Below are 21,440 nucleotides of genomic sequence, written 5' to 3'. Positions count from 1 at the left end.
CTCATTTCAAATTATTACAGAGATCAGGCACAACAACACTTATTTCATAATTCTTCAAATCTTGAAAAATGATTGTATTTAGAAGAAATGTGTCTGTTCCCCGGTAACAGTAACTTAAACATTTAGCTTAAAGTGACATTATGCTCATCTTTTTCATTGTGAAGTATAACTGAATTGACTATATATTTCAACAGAATGTTATTATGACCAATATGAACTGTTGATATTTTAGAATGTTTAGGATATATAACTTAGCAGGCTCCTCCGCTTTTTTTAAATGTATATTCCAATAAATATTAGAGATATTTCCTTGTGAGTTGTTATTTATCGTTCATCCGAAGTAAATTACAAAACTGAAAGGAATTATGGCAAAATGTAAACTTATGACTTTCACCTTTTCACTCATTATATACCTTTGAGGGCATAAGGTCAGAAATATTGATCGACATTTTATCATTTAAACTTATAAATGCGTTTAAGCATTTATACAAGTCATTAGTAAAGTTTGACACATTAGTTTAACACTTACAATACGTTTAACCATATAAAATTTGAAATTTTAGCGAGTTAAAAAAATCCAGTATATTTTTCTACTGAAACGTATTATATTAAATCACGGATTTATATTACAATAATAATAATATAATTAATAATGTAATATAGAAGAAGAAGAAGAATCTTTATTTTGCAAATTAACTCTCAAAAGAGTCATGTACAAGCATTCATAATATATACAATAACATGTATGCATAAGTAAATAACTAATTACATAATATAATATAAATCCGTGATTAAATGGGATGCTTTTCGCATTAAATGTTGCAAGTCAAAGGGGCAGGAGATCTTAAACACGTCACCCTTTAATATTTAATAGTAAGATTGTTTGCACTTTTTTTTTTATCAATATGGGTCATTTCAATATAGAATTGTGTAGCATTATTGATATTATACTAAGTGAAACAGTATACATGTCATTGATGTAAAGCTGTAATTGTATGATTAACCATTCTATACTAAAGCAGTTATTATGCTACTAAAAGAAAACGTTTTGAGCTTCACAAAAGTTATATACAAAAATCGATTTAGCATATTAATCTAGTACATAACAGCAATACAAGTTTCAAACAGTACCCGAATGATCTAAAAATAAAACCGTTTAACAATAACAGTTATCCATTTTCAATAGTAAGAATAGTCGATTTACCGATATATACCTTTCGGATCAGCCTTGGATTTATAATTTCAATGAAATAAGATATATAAAACGAACTTTACAAATAGGTGGTTGATAGAGATATCACGGGAATACAGGTTTTAATTAGATGGAAAAAATTAAGATTTAAGTGTCTCTCAAAGAACGGGGTTTTCTTATTTTTAGTACGTTTTATTGGGATGGTGTTTAATTTTTCATATTTACAATAAGGAAAATATTGACAGAGTAGATAATGAGCAATGTATAGGAGATATTTGGTGGAAATCCAGCATGCGAAATGTAAAGTTGATTCAATAGTGCAAAATTGTGAGGATATATTAACAGACGATGCTCTTCCTGTAAGACCAGACAACACAGAGAGTCAAAAACTTTACAGTTATCAAGATATGAAAGACCTACGTGAAGAAAGCATTCAACGATTAAATGATATCGCGAAAAAGGTCGCGAATCAGAAAAGAATTCTTAGCCGTACAGTCGCCGACGAAGACGTCCGGTATATTTGCAGTTTGTATTCCATGTTTGTCGACAAAGCAACATCTGACGTGTTGGACGAATATAGGAAAGAGGTTGCGAATATTATGGTAAAGACGAATATTTTACCGTACCTCACGCATATCGTTGTGATCTACCCGGCAGATGTGTACTATAACATAGCAACACACGAAGACAGTTATTTGTTGTACATGACGCTTACATTAATTGCTTACTATGCCGAATCATCAGAATTGTTCGCCGACGCGATTTCAAAGACTGAGGTCTTAGTGTTTTGCAAAAAGCTGTTGGCGCTTAACTCTGAGAACCATGTTGATGGAAAGCTTAAAGTATGTATACGTAGCAATGTTAAATAATTTGATATTTTAAGACTTGTTTACATTAGTCACCATTCTTGTTTTCTGACTTGTTTCTCTCAAACGCAGCTACACTAAATATTTGTTTGACATAAAATAGCACAATTCAAAACAGTGTAATATTATTATAATACGATTATAATATACTATAGCCATTCAGTCGGAAAGGTCACCTTAATATAACATATTTGGCAAAGCTATTCACTATCTAAGCTAATCTAATTCCAAACGTTTAAAAGGACTTTGAGCTTAATGCGTCCTTATTACGACAAGTGAAAGGTGCACTATCGAGTGAAAAGTGAAATTTTTTAATGCAAATATAACTGACTAATCAATTAATACTTTTTCTATGTGTGTGTGTTTTTTTGTGCTAATTATAGCACTTTTTTGTGTCATATCTTGGCGGTCGATACAAATAACGTTTAGGTTTTCCTGGATAAGTTACTTGTTGCTATCAATTTTCTCCGCGAATAACCCAATACTCCAACATGATTTTTGAACCAGTGACCATTAGACTAAATGTCCGGGATAAGCTGTTACGAATAAGTAAAAAATCGCCCGAGGATTGAACCAGCTTCCCATGGTGTACTTATCCGATTCCCTCCCTATTGAGTTAACCGGGTCGACACAAATAATTACACTTATAATATAAAATTGTATAATACATACTATAATAGCACAGAAATTTAGATATTAGAGTAATAAAATACGAAATGATAATTCAATTTTTTTTAAAAATTAACCCTCACATTACATAAAATTTTTATAATGATGTATAAATTTTTAATTGTTTTCAGGATGTTTTAGAAAAAATAATACATGCATGTATTTGCATTTTTCACATCATTTCCATGAGAGAGCCATGTGTATATATCTTAAGAGACTTGGAGCTTACAAATACACTCCGACTGTATCTGAAGTCACCTGATGACGAGATTAGTTTGACTTCTATGGCAACTATAGCGAACATTGCTACTGAGAAAGAAAACGGTATTATAGAAGAAAATGCTCAACTAGTAGCTAAACTGATGTATCTCCTACATAAAGGGATGGAAGATGAATCACATGCGTATGCAGGGTGGCCTTGCAAAAAGAGTGGACGAGGTATAAATATTTTCATATGATATTTTAATTTAAAAGCTGCTCGTCATAAGATGAATTAACCGAAATAGAAAATAATTCAATGAAAGATATAAAACAAGTTTAAATAATGCATCAAGTCTTGCATGTTGTATGAAAAGTATAACTGGCTTTATTATTTTTGCTATCGTATTTTCTTCCCATTACTGACGAGGAAAATGCATGCATGTGACTTTTGCATAAATAGACACATTTAAGAAAGGAACTTTATGTGAATATCAACTGTCATTAGCTTTGGTCACTTGATTGCTTTAATGACCAAAATGTTTACTAATTAAAACGGAATTTGAATTTTTAGAATTTGAGCCTGGAACATTGATGTCCTATTGAGTTGGAATAGTAGCCAAATGGTTAAGCAATCTCCCACGCAGTGATGTCCCCTTATCTGTACAAGAATCTGCCAAGGGAGGTAATCACTGTGGGGAGTTTGATGGTTAAGGTGTCTGCCTGGCTCTCCAACACAATGGACGGTAGTTTGTTAAGAATCATACAACACTTATACTAGTTAGTGTTTGAAATTATTTTTGTCCAATGGGATTGCAGTATTTCAAGTGAATCGTAACACAAATTGGCAAACTGTTAATCAGTCTGGTAAATCGACTGTTTATAAAATAATTTAAAACACTAAGCTGGTTAAAATTTATTAGTACGTATTTACAAAATTAAATTGTTAAACAAGTATAGGTTAGAGTGCATATTGGGTGTTCTTCGTAAATAAGAAAGCTAAAAAGGAGCGGAGCTTGCGAAGCGACTGTAGCTTTCTTATTTACGAAGAACATCCAATATGCACGCTAACCGGCTTAGTGCTCCGCCCATTTTTTTCCGCCCAACACACTGCGTGACGTCACACGATAGCCTAAATGTGTATAACCATATTTGGAAGAGGTAGCGGTACACATTTTCGGGTCACGTGCTTTGCATAGCTTATTCCCGCATTCTGTCTAGGTAAACCAGACAATATCACGGTGTATTATCCATATCGGTACCCTCTTTGCACGGTACCCTCTTTGAACATACACAGGCCATTCTCTGCTAAAAACAAACCAGCGATGGATAACAGTGCAGTAAAATTCATTGTAATAAGGAAAGGAGGTATGACACGTAGAAAAAATGTATACCACGGAACACTAGAATGTTTTATTTATGTGTTGATTTGTCATGTGCCCGATTTTCATGTAATGCAACTTCACAATGAGCTACAAAAAGTCGACATGTCTTGCCTCGCCTGTCACCTCGACATATTTTTGTAAAATTAATAAATACACCCTACTTTCGGTTTTGCAGCGGCACTGGCTGTAATATTTACATAAAAAGTAAGAAATAATACATACATACTTTGTTAGAATAAGTGAACTTTTTATTTGGAAATTATAAAATGATACTGGTTCCGTAAGTAATAAAACATTTTTATTGTTATTTTGCCTGTTTTCATTTCAATGAACCTCTTTTTTTAATTCTATGCCGTAGTGACGATATACATGTGCGTGTACGGAAAAAACATGATGCATAAATATTGATTAGTAGGAGTAAACCTCAAGATCTCTGCACATGCGTATATTTCACTTTAGCGCTCTTCGAAACTTAGCTCCGCCCACTTGCGTTTTAGAATATAAAACGTACAGTTTATATAAAATCTGTTCTATTAAGATTTGAAACCTAAAAATTTGAAAAATCCTCGTCGGTGATTGGCTTAAAAAAATTGGCGAGCACTAATTATACTTAGTTCAGAATTTTGACTCAAATGCGATTGATATACGTTTTAATGACTTGTTACGAAAACACGAGCTTAGACGTTCGTATACCTACAAAATGTACGTTTAGATTAAACTAGAATGCATGTCTCCTACATTATGAAGAAAAATCACTAAACTGCATATTTGATAGCCATGTTGACAAAATACACGTTTTTAATTCTTTAACCCTTTACCATACTAACTTTCTTGCTCATGCTCTTATTTCAATCAATATTTTAAAAGCCCATTATGCCTCGTTTTACTTCTAACAAGCTTTGTATGTTTTGGTCTCCTGTTATAGTTTCCGTAAAATTACTCATTGGCCAATAACCTGAACCATCATTTGCAACTATTACCTTTGGCAAATAGCACAGTAAAGTTTTAGTAATTTAGTATTTTGTATGGAAGTCAAAATACTACTTTGTTTACATTTTGCTACTTTTATGACAAATAATTTTACTTTCAGCGCTACTTTGCTCAGGTAATAAACATTTAACAAGGTTTAAAACCATTTTTTAAACGTTACAAAACTTACATTTGCCCTTTCTATAATTCATTTCTTCAGGCATAATGTGCCTTTAAAGGAAACATTCAAAATACATATTGACAGAATAGGGAACAGTGCAGATTGCGACCAGTCTGGTATCATTGGGTACTAGTAGGCTAAAGGTTAATAACTATTATAATGGCATACTTTGAAATAGAGGACATAATAAATAACATAGCAGTTTTATTGTGCCCCCACTATAGAGGGGGGGGGGGGGGCGGGCATTTAGATTTACCCTTGTCCGTCCGTCCTTCCGTCCATCCGTCCGTCCGTTCTCTTTTTTTGTCGCACGTAGCTCAAACAGTTATTGACCTAGAGTCATGAAACCTTACAGGAATGTTGATCAGCATGTGAAGTTGTACACCTGGGTATTTTTATGTGGATATATTTTGTAATTTTAGAGTAATTGCCCTTGACTTAGTAAAAATTTGCAATTTTCAACTTGTGTCGCACGTAGCTAAAAAGTATGTGACCTAGAGTCATGAAACCTTACAATAATGTTGCTCAGCACGTGTAGTTGTGCACCTGGGTATTTTTTGTGGATATTTTTAGTATTTTAAAGTTATTGCCCTTGAATTAGTAAAAATTTGCAATTTACAACTTGTGTCGCATGTAAATAAAAAAATATTTGACAAAGAGTTATGAAACCTTACAGGAATGTTGCTCAGCATGTGAAATTGTGCACCTGGGTATTTTCGTGTGGATATATTAAGTATTTTTAGAGTTATTGCCATTGACTTAGTAAAAACTTACAATATTAACCTTGGGTTGCACGTAACTCAAAACGTATTTGACCTGTAGGCCTGAAAATTTACAAAAATGTTGGTCAGCATGTGTACTTATGTACCTTGGCGTTTTCTTGAGGGTTTATTCAGTACTTGCAGCATTTAAAAAAAGATTTTTAGTTTTCAACTTGGGCACATGTAGCCAAAAAATTGACCTAGAAACATAAGATTGACAAATCGGTGGAGTGTGGGGGCACCCGTGTCCTATGGACACATTTCTAGTGCTTATAATGAAATATATTGTTGCCGCATTTTACGAACACTCAATAGCGGATAAGCATCCTAAACAAAATTAATGATTGATGTACTATCTGACTAAAGTTCAAATTATCTTATACATGTTTACATGTCCTTTTAAAGCACACTGTGCCTTCGATACAAATTAAATTTCACCCCTTATAAAGGGCAAGCATGAGTTTTATAATGTTTAATTAATTTTTTTAGAGCATTTTAGATGCTTGCTACCTGAAAAAAGCAGCGCTGAAATTATTTGTAATAAAAGTAGCAAAATGTAAATCAACTAGCATATGTATTTTGACTTCCATACAAAATCTCTATAACTGTATTAATGGCCAAAACGCAACAGAAGAAGAGATGTTTAAGGTTTTTGAAAAATGAGTTACTATAAAAGTAAATTTAAGGCAAAACACTATTAAGGAATGAAATTAAAGCATTTCTGGGGCATAATGTGCCTTTAAATATAAAAAGATCAGATTGTAATTGATATGGAGTTATTACATAAAAAACTTAAATGAGGAAGATTTTTACAATGTAGTAAGGCAGTGTTCTTGTTGTGGTTTTACATAAGTTAAAGCTGTGTCGTACTCTCCTTTTTGACTGATTGATCGATCGATTAAATAATTGATTAACTAATTGATTGATAGTCTCCAAAAATAAAAGAAGGCTTCAGTGTTAACTGCCACTTTTCATTGAACTGCTATGTAGGATCCCCTTTGTATAAAATTTATTTGATTTTTTTTGTACCAAAAATAGAATATTTGAAATTTCTGAAATATTTAGTTTAGGAAGTACACAGTTATTTCCCTTGTGGGGCGCTCTAAGATTCTTAACATTAGATACTGTTTGCGTACAGCTATTCACGCAATGCAAAGATTAAAACTTTTTTCAGTTAGCAACTATCACATTCATGAAAACATACACTTTTCTTTTATCTCTCAACAGCTGTTCGAAACCTATCGAAAAATGACTCTAACAAGAAGTTGCTCTGGGATTTAAATGTTCTGCGAACTTTAACCGAGATGGTAAGGGCCGGAAATGAGCAGCAGCAGCTAGGTAACAATTTGCTATTTTTTGCGTGGATATAAGGTGAACCGGAAATACCCAGATTGTCCACATTATGTAGGCGAGCGATGGCATCATATGACAACAGTACTGGTTAATTCCAGGAAGCGAACTTAAAAATGAGTCATATAAGCAAGATATTGTTTCACAATCGAGCTTTGATCAGAAGAAACTGAAGTTCAAAACGAAATAAAATGTGTAAATAAAAAAAATCACCCCTTTCTATGTATGTTTTATTTGACATGAAGGTAACTTCTTCTTTGACGTAAACATCCTTTTATTGGGCATACAGTGATATCAATAAGACTAAATAAGCTTCTTCAGGATTGCTTGATGTTAAATGAGCCGTGTCATGACAAAACCAACATAATGGGATTGCGACCAGCATGGATCCAGACCAGCCTGCGCATCCGCGCAGTCTGATCAGGATCCAAGCTGTTCGCTTATAGTTTCTTTAATTGTTATAGGGTCTGTGCGCAGGCTGGTCTGGATTCATGCTGGTCGCAAACCCATTATGTTGGTTTTGTCGTGACACGGCTCAAATAAAGATTTTGTTATAATTCTAGAAGTGTTAATTTCAGTTTGGATTGTTAATATATCCATGTTAGAATTTGCATTTTTTTCTTTAAGGTTTTTATCAATTCTGAAAAGAAATCAGTGTTAGACTGTTAGTAATATAAACCATATAACTTAGACATTTCACAATGAGTAAGACATTCTAGCACAGAAATTTGAATATCTTATGCAATTCTTTGAAATGAGTTACAACTGATTATTATAGAGAGGTACTAAGTTTAAATTGATTGGCCCATATAACCTCAAGACCAAATAGTTTGAATATATAACCCTGAAACCAGTTTCCAGTCACCACCAGAGTTCTGTAACTAATCATCATGAGTACAAGTTTTAGAAAGTCGCCTTTTATATTTTTAAAATCCGTTAGTACTTATATATGAGTACATGTAGAACAGCAATGTTGTTATGTCCATTACAGAAAGTGTCCATGCGATTTGGGCTCTGGCATTTGACAAGGAAATACGTAAAGACATCATGAAAGATAAAGATTCCAACGTCCTACAGGTCTTGAATGGTCTAGAAAAAAATACAAATAACGACGACATAAAAGATGCATGTGAAAAATGCCTATGGACCCTTAATCAGGACACAACAGTAAATGCATCACAAAAAGAAACAGGTACATGTATAACTGTATTATGATCTATTATATACTTATAAATGAAATATTGAGAAATATTGATGAAATTAAATGCGTATTTTCATTTTCCGTATTTTCACTGTGAAAATTTATTATTTCACTGCAGTGAAACACATTTTCCATATTTTTCTCTAGTGCCTTACCGGACTACTTTCTTCTAAATTCGGCCAAAAACATTTTAGTACAAGTCTTTCAAATTGTAATCTAAAAAAAGAGTGAAAAATGTATACCGCCACTGAAATATTTATTTTCGTACAACCCAATGAGAATAAATCATGTATTTATAGAAAATAAAACCTTGAATATCCTGTATATATTCAAATTTATCGTTTAGAGAAGAGAATGGTTATGAACAATTTCAAAACCAAGCAGAAAACATTAAAACAGTCTTTCTATGCATATTCTGATCACAGCAAAAACGATTTCAGAATTCAATCTCAATATTTACTCGACTGTTTATTGATACTTACATATTTTATACTTGTATTTATCTGTTTTGTTTCTGTGATCTTATCAAGAAAATTTTATTGTTCTTTCATGTTTCTGTGTGAGTCACAATTTATACTTAAATTAAACATTTTGAAACCAGTCCTCTTCACTACTTTCAAAATTATTTTAACATTATTTTTCAGTTACTAAGGATACAACAGTACAACAGACACACGGTACTGAACCTAAGAAAGGTCACATCATGATCTCGTACCAGAGTCAAAGCCGCGAGACTATGAAAGAAATAAAACGAGTCTTGGAAGAAAAGAATTACAATGTATGGCTTTGACAATTAACATTTCAAATTAGTTTTTATATCTTTTTATTGACTGTATCTTAACTAAGTCGAGTACGGTTCTTCACTTTCTAAATATAGAATTTAACTAAAGATACAACAGGGAAATTGGCAATGCAATATGGGCAATAAATGTTTACACTTAAATGCACATTATTCCTCAGGAACGAATATTTTTTCCTTCTTTAGGAACGGCACAAATGAGTTTACTACATTTAAATAATGGTTTTAGAGCATGTGTGCTGCTTATCACCTGAGTAAAGTAGAGTTGAATGAGATTCTTTTTGTCAAATAGTATCAAAATGTTAACAAAGTGGTATTTTGACTTCCATACAAAATACTTAACTCAGTACTTAATCTGAAGCTCTTATTTTATACTAATTGCCAAATAGCCACAGAAACAAAAAATGTTCTGGTAACCAGCATATGAGTAACCTTTGCGAAATTATAGCATGGCGCAAAAATAAAAAGCTTTTGAAAAAAAGGCATTTCTTTACATAATGGATCTTAAATGAAAAGCCGTTTCGCAGAGATCAACAGATATACGTTACAGCTCACAGATTCTGCATTACAGTTATACAACCTTAAAGTGAAATTAATAAGTTTAACCATCTGGCTTGATTACTTTTTAAGCAGAACATTTCTTTCAAAGATTGATTATGATTAGCATTTTTGTGGTTAAAAATATAACAATAAAGACCCTGAATTAGTTCATAAAAGACGCTTTCTAGAAAATTTATGACAGGGTAATGGGTCTGCTCTGTAGTCCGATTGTGTCCAACAAAATAAACTGAAAGCCGGTGCTAGGGTGCACAATAGATGTTGCACTTAAAGATTATCTCTCGTAAGCTGACTAAAACAAACCGAGTCTTTTCTTATTTTCATCGCTCCCGAGGGATCACATCGTTTCAAGAATTTTAGAATTTGTTGGATCTGGTCAATTTCTATTTAAATTTAATTAATAGGAGTATGCCATATAACCACTGGTTCTAAACGTAATTTGAAAGTTTTTATGTATTGAATACAGGTATGGATGGATATTGACAATATTGGAGGTTCAACCTTACAAGCAATGGCAGAAGCTGTAGAAAATGCTGTTGTTGTGTTAATTTGCTATTCTAGAAAATATAAAGAAAGTGAAAACTGTCGTCTAGGTAAGGATAAGAGTTTTGCAACCATTTTCATGCGAATTAAATCCGCGCGTATGTATGTGATATTCTCAAAAACACTTCTTTATCTTGGAAACAATACAGTTTTCACAAAATAAATAAATCTGATATTTTTAACACCATCCTGCAAATGTGTCATTTTGATAGAATCTTTAGAAACAAGTGAACGTGGCATTGAGTGACAAATATTCTATTTCTGGTCCAGTATTTACAAATTTTAATATAACGTTGTAATTCTTATAATATTACATAAATATTTTCAAATACAAATTGAAATTGTTTGTTTAATGCTTTGAAATAAAAACGCCCTTTTCTCGTCTCCAAGAGGCTGAGTACACACAAGAATTGCGGAAACCTTTCATACCGTTAAAAATGGAGCAGGGCTACAAACCAGACGGCTGGCTAGGACTTATGATAGGTTCCAAGTATTTTATTGACTTTTCTGGAAAATACAAATTCGAAGACAAACTTGTAGACCTTTTCAGGGAGCTCGACAGAATTCTTAAGCCTGAGAATGCAGGTTTAGAGCATAACGTAACCGATTTATCTGAGGTAGGTATATGCGATTAATAATATGCCAGCAGCTTTTTTTTTGCAATTGCATTTGCAATATTTTTACCAGATTTTGTTAAATACTCCTTTTACACATTTTTCTACAACTCTTGTATTATTTATGATTTTAGAAGATACTAAATGAGCGATGCAAACGTACCGCTAGTCTTATTTTATAAGAACAAAAGAAACATTTTCTCTTTGGTTTTCATATTAAAGGAAAACAATATTATCATCATATTAAAGGAAAGCAAATAAGGAATCAAACCAAATTTTGAGTATGATAAGTCAATGTCAAATTGTCCATGATCAGTGATGATGAAACATATTTATCGTACAGGTCAGTACGACGGGAGGTGTTGGCAATACCTTTGTTACTAGTACGAATGTTGCACATGGCAAGGTCGTTAGTTCAAATGAAACATCAAATGAAAAATCAAAGGAGAATATCAAAAAGATAAGAAAATGGAGCGATAATGATGTGTCAACTTGGTTGTCTAAATATAACTTACACAAGTAAGATATTTAATTTGCATCATTACATCTTATTACTTTTCTAGATGTATGAAAATAAATGCTTTTGTTTCCCGAGCATAACTTTAAATTTGTTATTTCTATCTTGTTAGTTGAAATCTTAATATTTAAAGGGTGTATGATTTTAAAGAGTTCTCAATTGCGCATAAATTGTTAAAAGAGAAAATAATTATTACATAAGAAAATATGTTTCTACACAAAACATGTAAATATGACAATAGCATAAGAACTCAAGAAATGATGTGATTTAACAATACATTTATAATAGTAATTCATTTTCTAGAATCGATTTAACAGCTGTATAAAATTAATGTACACTTCATTAGAATTTATTGTAATTCTTTATTAAACAAATATTATGATATTGTTTTGCCAAAGAAATATAAAAGTAATTGTGCAGCATTTCATTAGAATTTACTTAGATACTGTACAGACCATAAATCAATTATTAAATATCAATCATTTTAAGTAAGATGCTCAAATATTTTCTGGTCTTTTTAACTTTTATATTTTGTCTTACAGTTGCGGCTTAGATGAACTTACAGGAGAAGAAATCTGGCTCTTGGCAAAAGTGAATAACCAGACACCGGATAAAATTTATGATTTTCTAGAAAAAGACTTGAAAATTGACAAATTATTGGTTAAATCAAGACTTGTATGGGCACTGACTGAATTAAATTTATAACCTTTTTATGAACAATTTAATGTTTAAATACTGCCATTCTAGCAGTTCACTACAGTACAACAAAATATTCTCTTGTAACATAAAATGATAAAATATTGTTTTCTTATTGTTTGTTGACTTCAAACGTTTGTTACTTTCTCAATGAAATTAGAACATCGGTGATTGTTTGAATGTCTCACATACAGCCCAGTCTTTTGTATTACAAAACGTTTCTGCCATCATAAATGTATTATTATTATTATTGGTACATGTCCCTCTGAATAACTGCCCTTCGCTATTTTTAAAAAAAAATCCTGGCTTAAAGTTAGCATGTTAAGATCAATAAGGAATCTGCACACGTTTCATTTGTACCATAAACATGGCATGTATTTTGATTGTTTTATAACTCTTTTTGAGCTTTAAAGATTTCTGAGACTATTTCTGTCTTCAAACCTACTGTAGGCTACTTAGGGAGCGCGATAGCTCAGTTGGTTAGACCACTGACTGTCACTCCTGAGGTTCCGGGTTCTATCCTGGGTAACACCCTTGGGATTTTTCAGAAACACTTTCAGTGTTTCCCACCTAACTAGAGGTGTAATGGTAAGAAATCCAGGTAAGCCTCGCCTGTATTAGTGCTATACACTGGGCATGTAAAAGAACCAAGGAATCTATTCAATAAGAGCTAGGGACTAGTTCCCGGATTCCCTGTATCTCAAGCTAGAAAAAATCCTGCTTAAAGTAGCTGCTTAAGATAATAAGGAATCTGCACCTTCATCTGTACATAACATGGCATGCATTTGATGGTTATAACTCTTTGACGCTTAATCGTCACATATAGATGTCTAAACTACTGTGGACATGTATTTGCACATATGACTGTCTTTAGGATCCTTCTTTTAGGTCAATTTTTAAAACGCATAACTTCTAGAATGCATGTACATTGAATACAATCTTCTTTGTTAATTCATACATTATCCAGGCTATGTTTTTGCTACCTCTAATAATAGTCGAGTGTGCTGTTCTGCAGGCAGCTCTTGTAACATCTACAACATACATGGTCATCAGAACAAACAATGAAAATCGTGTTTTTTTTGTTTTGTTTTTTTAAATTGATGGAATGAAACCAAAGGTGTGTAGTATTCTTTGTCTACCACAAATCTGGAACACAGGGCTGACAACATGCGAATTTATCTTTAGATATGTCACGTGTCACTGTGTGATGATTTATAATCAGTTAAGACTCACTCATAAATTCAGTTGTCTTTCTAGTACCAAATTTTGTTACGATTCATCAATGATTTAGAAGTAAAAATTCATATATTAAACATATTTTAGCTATGGATTTGCCGATATGAGATAGAGTTATTTGAACTCAAGCTTTTCACGAAAATCCACGGAAATTCTTTTCTGACATACATGTAGAATAACCATTCCTAAAAATATTGTTTATTTTCTCTTTTCACTTTTGATTTCTATGTCAAATATGTGAGATAAGATTTAATTATGACTAAGCATTTTATATCTTTGACTTAATGCGAATTTTGGTCTGGAAATGTTCACGACTGGTTGGACAAAAATGGTATGGAAAAGGTGACTGACAAGTATTTTCTTAAATCTAGAGCATAGCTTTGTTTGCCTTATTCCAATGGGCAAATAATTGATGGAATACATTGTCAAGTCAATTGCTTTCAACAAATATTTATTTAATATGACATAAACAACAATCGTACAAGATTTGAAATTTTAAAGTGGCAATAAACGAAAATTAGAAAAGCTCGGTCTATATTAGGTGACTGGTCTAAATTATAATGTCTACTACAAATTAAATCTACCAACCCTCTGTTTTGATCTTATTTATAACAGGGAACAAGACACTAAGGTCACATATATGTTACTACAAAGCGAATTGAATAAGGAAATTGGTGAAAAGAAAGATAAATGTTAAATGTATAGGAATTACAAGAATTGAGTCTTGGAATTGAGTCATTTCAAATGCAAATAATGGCTAAAGAATGTGAGACAAGCAAAACATTTTCAGAGACAGGCCACCGAGAGGGAAATAGAAACTTTTAAATGATATAGCCTTGTTTGTATTTAACGCAAATGACGTCGAGTCAAAGTGTTATTGCTCTAGTGTTAAACCAATTTATCAAATTGGTTTATTGCACTTTTGTGCCCTGGTTTATGTGATAAGTAATTAATAACGTCATAACGTACTTTCATTTTCTTATGTGTATCAAATCTTATAAAATGGAAAGAAAAAAGTCACAATTCAAAGCTTGTCTTGTTTGTTTTAGTTTTGATCACCAATACAACAGTTATTTCAAAAACAAAAAGTCCGTCGATAGAGAGCGTGTTGTACGCCAATCATGCAGTCTTATCTTCATCCGTGCTGTCTTTCTCTTTGTTAGCAAGCAAAATATATAACACTAATACAATATTTAGCAAAATACCATCAAAAAAGAATATCATAAATTGTTAACACTACCACCAGAACAATAATCTAAATCTTTAACGATTGCACGCAAACAAATCACAAATTTTAACGAAAACATCAAAACGTAACAATAGCGTCAAAACATTTCGAGAAATACTAAATGTAATATTCCACAGTTAACATTTATATCAAGGATAATATATAATTAAACATTTTATTGTAAATTTTGTTGACAAATGAAGACAGGTAAACAAGCACTGTTATAGAGTTCAATTATTTTTCTTTTTCATATCTCTGCCGTAAATGTAGGTTTAATATTCATTAAGATCATTATCTAGCAAATATTAGGCTAAAATAAAACAAGTGGTTTTGAAATGTCAACCTACAATTATGCCTTAGAAATGCTAGCATTTTCATTTCTAAAAACTGTTTATTTTTGGTATCTTATTACAGTTTCCAAAACCAAAATTTGCTATATATATATGAAATATCTTTCATATCTTGAGTTATATTGGCAATTGGTATAATTATAGTGCATTAGTTTTGTTTCCATTTTACGACACATAACTGCATGCTCAGCGCTTCTTCTTTTAAGTTGAAAAACATCTAACATGCAACTAATCAATTATTTAAACATTATCAAACACATGTTTGATATTTGTAAAGAATAAAATAAATGGATTTCTGAGGCATAATATGCATTTAAAAAGCTACAATTTCATATACAATGTACTAAAATCGTCGAATTTCTAAGAAAATGGTATATTAGGAGACAGTATGTTTTGATCCTCACAGTTAAACAACCATTCTAGATGACCATAGTGCACAAGAAAGACAGTAATACATAAAATGTTAATTCAAAATCACAAACACAGCTCCGTCCTAAGTGCGCAGCAAATGCACATTTAATGTGTGGCATTGATCATAGATATATTTAACAACAAAAACATAGTACCGCTGAGTACCGCTCAAGCCGATTTTAGTCGGCATGAGGGGTGTTGCATAATTCATTATGCCTCAATCAAAGTGTCCAATATCCATCTAATTTTGTTGTGTTTAATACTTCCGAGGGATCACTTTTCTTCCAGTTTTTCAGGAAAAAGAACAATATAGGTAACAAATGTGAAAATAGGGCTGTCACGTTTATCGTTTAAACGGATACGGTCGGTTTTCAGCAAAATAGTAAGTAATTAGACAGGGTGCCGACTTTTTTAAAGAAATTCATTCAAAACAATAGCTTAATTTCTAATAACAAGGTATGACATTCTTTTTGTATATCAGTTGTTTTCTCCGACTGCATGCAAAATGATTGTTTACGGCGGTACGATTACAACAAAAGACGAACCAAATGTCATATCTTGCCATGAAGAGACAAAGTTAATGTTGAATATATAAGAATTCTATTACTAGAGTCGGTTAAAGTTTTAACAAGGTTATCAGGTCGCCGAATAAACGTTTGTCATTTTTGTTAATCGTGACACCCCTATGTGAGAACAAAAAGACGGTCTTTAACATCTTTCTGTTGTCTCGCAAAATTTAATGACAAGACATATTAAATTTAGATGGAAACGACATGATTTATCTTAAGCTTGAAGAGAAGTATGTCATTTTGCCACCAAGTTCAGCCGTACGTAATGTTTGTTTTTTTTTTTTCTGGTTGTTTTTTTTACAACATTTCGACTGATTCTTTCTTTATAGCTCGTAGTTTACATCTGTCTATATATAAAAGAAGCATTGGGGTGTGCTCATTATCGTTTACATCTCCATTCAGATTTTGCAAGCATTTTCCTTCCAAATATACTCTGTAGTAATTCTTGTAAATTTGAAATTCAAAAACATTTACCATTAATATATCAACACAGCTTATAAAATTGTTCTTTTTTTCAAAAGTGAAACCAAAAGGTTTAACATACACAAAAATGGATTCTAAAAATCATTTGTTTTATGATGCCACCTGCTTAAAAAAGTAAGTCCTATTTCATCATTCGCAAAATAACGTTATTTCAATATAGGGCAGAACATTTTACTGTATGGTACACTATATGATATAATTTGTTACTCGTAGCAAAGACGTACTGGTTTACCAAAATCACCAAATTTAAAATAAAATAAGAATAAGCATTGCCCTGAGTATCGTATCATTATTTTGCTTTATAACGTGTTAAGTACGCAAAGGGGGAGTATCAATAACGCCCAGTCATACATGGAGCACATTTTGAAGCCATATATTGCCGCCGAAGCTGATTTCACTTGCTTAGCCGAAAAGTAACTATCAACACACACTTCCTGAATTGTAGGCTCTGAATTATTTACCTGCCAAGACACACTGTTGGGACCTTTAAAAACATTGTTTAGTCCTAATGTATGTACCTCTTCCATAGGCAATTCTATCGTTGGGCAATATGACAGAATTGATGCATCTATAATTCTGGCATCTTGACAAAAAGATATTACTGATTCGGTCAAAAGGTTGAAACCTGACATGAAACGGATGTCTTCGAAAATAAGAACCATTGATATGCGGCTGATTGTACCTTTGTGTCTAAATTGTAGAAGAATTTCTCTCTTTGTGGCTATTTTTCGTATCCTTTCCAGTAAAGTATTATACGGACATGTATTTGTTGCATATATCTCGTAGCGGAAATAAAATTTTGATGTTGGAGTATTTTTAATGAACAGTGATGTTCTACAAACTCCGCATGATATGTCGTTTCCCAACTTTTGATTCAAACGATGCTGTAGAATGTTCAAGAGATATGAGTCAGGGGGAAATGTTCCATTTATAATGATTACTTCAAAATGAACAATGAGTGTATAACCATTTATGTTTTTGAATAGTTCTTTGCAACTTCCGTAACTTGGTATTTGTCCAGCTGGACAAAACATCTGTCTACATAGTTTCTGAAAATATAAAAAATAAAAACCATTGGCAAAAACATGTGCTTGTAACAGTGGTAGTCTCAATGGTAAATATTTTAACAACAAGACAAATTAAAAATATGTCTGGTATGTTATAATAATGTAACAGACCTATGAATTAAAATATACTTGATGACATGAGTGTCTTTATTCGTGAAAAAACATAAAAACGTACCGAAAATGGGTCCCATATTTGCTTTGAATCGCATATTGTGTCTTCTGTTATCAGCTCATTATCTCCCCACATGTTCAAATCAAGAATAGCATAAAAATTCACCATGGAACCTTTCATGTTTTCTACCGAATGAATAATTTTGCAGATATCAGTTTTGTTTGTTGCAGATGGAACATTGCAAAGAAAGCAAAACACGTTTGCATAATGTTTCTCTAGTCCAAATCTATCATAAGACACTTTAAAAACCATATTCTGTCCCTGTGTAATACAACCTCTTTTAATGTCGTTGTCAAAGAAATCCCATTGCCCTGTAATATTGCACTCTGATATAACTTTTGTCTTTGGCAAACATCGCGATGGACCGATACGCCTAGGCGGAGGAAGTGATACAATTGAACAATTTTCCATTATATAACTTTCTCTTCCTTCTGTAATTAGTTTGTCAAAACTATTGACATAATTAATGTCAGGACAATCAACACGCAAGTTCAACTTGTCATAATTATGAATTCCATTACACTCGGCACAATATTTGTTCCTGTAAAGCTTACCGTTTTTCTTGTCAACCACAATCACATAATCTTGAATCGCTGTTGGTGTATAACATTTCTGGTATGAACTAGCATCTGTTTTATCAGCACATTCATCTACAACACGATACCAATGATCATTTTCCTTGGCACGATACATGGCGTCAACAAGTTTTCCAAAATGCCATAATTGTTTGCAGGCGTATTTCGGTTCAACCGATGTGGACGATGGCATGTCAGGACAACAACTTCCGGTCTCAAAGCAATCAGTTTCACACGAACACTCCTCACAACATGACTCCATATCTGGTCTTTCAAGTTTCTGTTATGTTTAAAAGACATTTACTGATCATTTAAGTGTCACATACATGAACATTCAAGAAATTATTCTTTGAAAAATGAAAAAAAAACTAGTATATGAAAATGAACAATTAAATAAAAAAATTCTTCAAAATGATAATTTAAGTCAATCCATTTAGTTAACAAAAATAATTTGGGGATAATTGGGGGATAGAAAACTATGGCTGACAATTTAAATCAAGCCTTTTGTTTACAAATGGATTCGTATATTTATTACATTAGGAGATCTCGATTGTGCTAGATAGTTATATGTTATGACAAAAAAGCATATATTTTCAATCAGGAAATAACGAACTTCAAATTTTTTTAATTAATTTTTTGTTTGTTTAATTATAGTCTTTTATTCCCTTATAATAAAGGAATAGCCTTTTATCAATAGAAATTAATATCTAAAACAAAATATAAAACATTTTTGTTATTGGCATAGAAATGTATTATTGTGGGAGGCAAGGGGAATCTTTATTGTCACCATATGTCGAAGGAGTATTTTTGAACACAAACATTTGTTATAGAATAGAAAATATAACTAACTTCAAATTTTATTTAAAATCAATATTTTTTTAATAACAGTCATTTATTCTTTAAAACATATGAATAGTATTTTATCGATTGAAATTAATATCTGAAACAAAATATTGAATGTTTGTTATTTCTTAAACAAATTGGCATAAAATGTATTGCTGGGGGAGGCAAGGTGAATCTTTAATGCCATTATCTGTCGTAGGAGTGTTTTTGAACACGACCATTTGTTATTTAAGAATGGTCAATTTGTAAACAACAACTACGTTCCGCAAATGTTTCTAGGTTTACATTAATAAGAACAGTATTTTTTTTAATAATTGAAAAATATGTCTTGTCACAACTGTATGAAAATTAAAAGATCTTAAAAGTGATTCCGTGAAAAATTATCTTTTACTTATTTACACATGCATATTTTCACAATTTGCATTGTGAAATAAACTAGAGTTAATTTTAAAAAAACCCATTGTACATGTTATATCCTAGTTCAATTGAATTCATTAAATTTGTGCAATAATGTGTATGCTTTCCTTAACCTTAATTGTTAATATGACATTACACAATTATATAGAGGATATTTGTTTGTTTGTGTGTAAGATGAAATTTTATTTCATCGAGTGAGCTTTAAAAACAGTATTCTCACGAGTGGCGTAGCCACGAGTGAGAATACTGTTTTTAAAGTTCACGAGATGAAATAAAATTACATCTTACACAACAAACAGACAAATTTTCTTTTTATTTTATGCTTAAAAACAAGTTAAAACGAAATTTCCATAATTTTAACGTTAATATTAAAATCTGTTTCCCCCATTGAGAGCCCCATTTAGACGGAATTTCTCATTTAAAACAAGAAGTCTTGAGCTGAAAAATAAGTCCGCCTATCAAGGTTAAATGACGGTGATATTTATTCATTTTATTAAAAAAATATGAATGATCGCTTGTTTTAATCATAAAAACAAACAATTCTTGCAGGAGAAAATTCCAACCATCCATCCATATTTCTGTTACTTACTGCGAATTTATATTAGACCTGGCTTTCTAAAATGTAAACGGCAGCCATTTTTTAAAGTTGTGTATTTCATGGGAGGAAAATAATTGTGTAAGATTCAGAAGGATATAATTTGGATTTGTTTGTCATACACCTTTTTAAAAGAAAGAAAATTTATTTGAGGATTGTAACAGACAAAAAATAAGTGTTGACAGAAGTGAAAACATTCAGAAAAGGAGCTAGGAAAATGGAAAAATTGGAAGCTTGCTGAAGGAACGCTGGGTTGTTTTAACTTATTTTACGAGTGATGGCTGTCAATGCTTTTCAATTTTTCATAAAGCATACGGCAGTTATTGCTCGTAGGATACTTTAATATGCCCAAATGTCATCAAGAGCCCGTTTTGCATGGGGAAGGAATGTATTTTTCAGACTGTAAAAACGAAACAAAAAAAATTTAGAGACAAAATTTGGTGATTGGAATTTGAAGGAATAGAAGTAAGTTTTCTCTCTGTGTTACTTTTGACATTTAAGTTATTTATCTATTTCAGCTTTGCTATTTCTTTTAACAGCCTGACATTGTCAGAATTGTCGGTAAAAATAAAATTGAGGTACCACATGGGGAAAATCTTAAAAAAGTAGTTTCGTCATTGAAAAAAGTGAAATTATATTTTGATAATTTTCACTGTGAAATTATCAAATATAATTTTCACGGATAAATCAGTAATCCACTGAAAAGCATAAAATAAATCTTGATATCAACATTATTTTTATATCTAAAAATGATATTATTCAGATCCGTATTCTGCATATTACAGATTACATCTTTCGCTTTAAAAAAGCTAATGCCGGTATCTGGATCTGACTTGCCTAAGCCGAACGCTGCATCCGAGCATGTTTTGCCATCAATTATTAATCATAAGTATTGAGAATACATTACAAACTGCAAAATGGATATAATTCTTAACTAATCGAATTAGAAACTTCGATGATTTTAAGATCAAAGATCAAAGCTCCTGATAACAAAA

General features: G+C 31.9%; 2 protein-coding genes across 2 annotated transcripts in view; one reads left to right on the top strand and one right to left on the bottom strand.

Annotated features, from left to right (window-relative positions):
- LOC132744449 (uncharacterized) overlaps positions 1–1,779 on the bottom strand; it is a 32,274-nt gene extending 30,495 nt beyond the window's left edge. Inside the window, exon 1 of the mRNA XM_060733160.1 lies at positions 1,686–1,779. Within this exon, the coding sequence (XP_060589143.1) occupies positions 1,686–1,730 (45 nt within the window). The 5' untranslated portion in view covers positions 1,731–1,779. The remainder of the gene's footprint in view (positions 1–1,685) is intronic.
- LOC132744448 (uncharacterized) lies at positions 1,069–12,605 on the top strand. The gene is made up of 9 exons (XM_060733159.1): positions 1,069–2,034; positions 2,859–3,165; positions 7,449–7,559; positions 8,563–8,763; positions 9,417–9,550; positions 10,596–10,722; positions 11,063–11,289; positions 11,630–11,805; positions 12,346–12,605. The coding sequence occupies exons 1-9, from the start codon at positions 1,453–1,455 to the stop codon at positions 12,506–12,508; spliced, it is 2,028 nt and encodes a 675-aa protein (XP_060589142.1). The 5' UTR covers positions 1,069–1,452; the 3' UTR covers positions 12,509–12,605.
- Positions 12,606–21,440: the final 8,835 nt, after the last annotated feature.

Source organism: Ruditapes philippinarum, unplaced genomic scaffold, assembly GCF_026571515.1.
Source record: "Ruditapes philippinarum isolate M1 unplaced genomic scaffold, ASM2657151v2 ctg1134_1_1_1_1, whole genome shotgun sequence".
Taxonomy (NCBI): Eukaryota; Metazoa; Mollusca; class Bivalvia; order Venerida; family Veneridae; genus Ruditapes; species Ruditapes philippinarum.
Note: the sequence above shows the minus strand (reverse complement) of the source record. Positions and strands in the feature narration are given on the sequence as shown.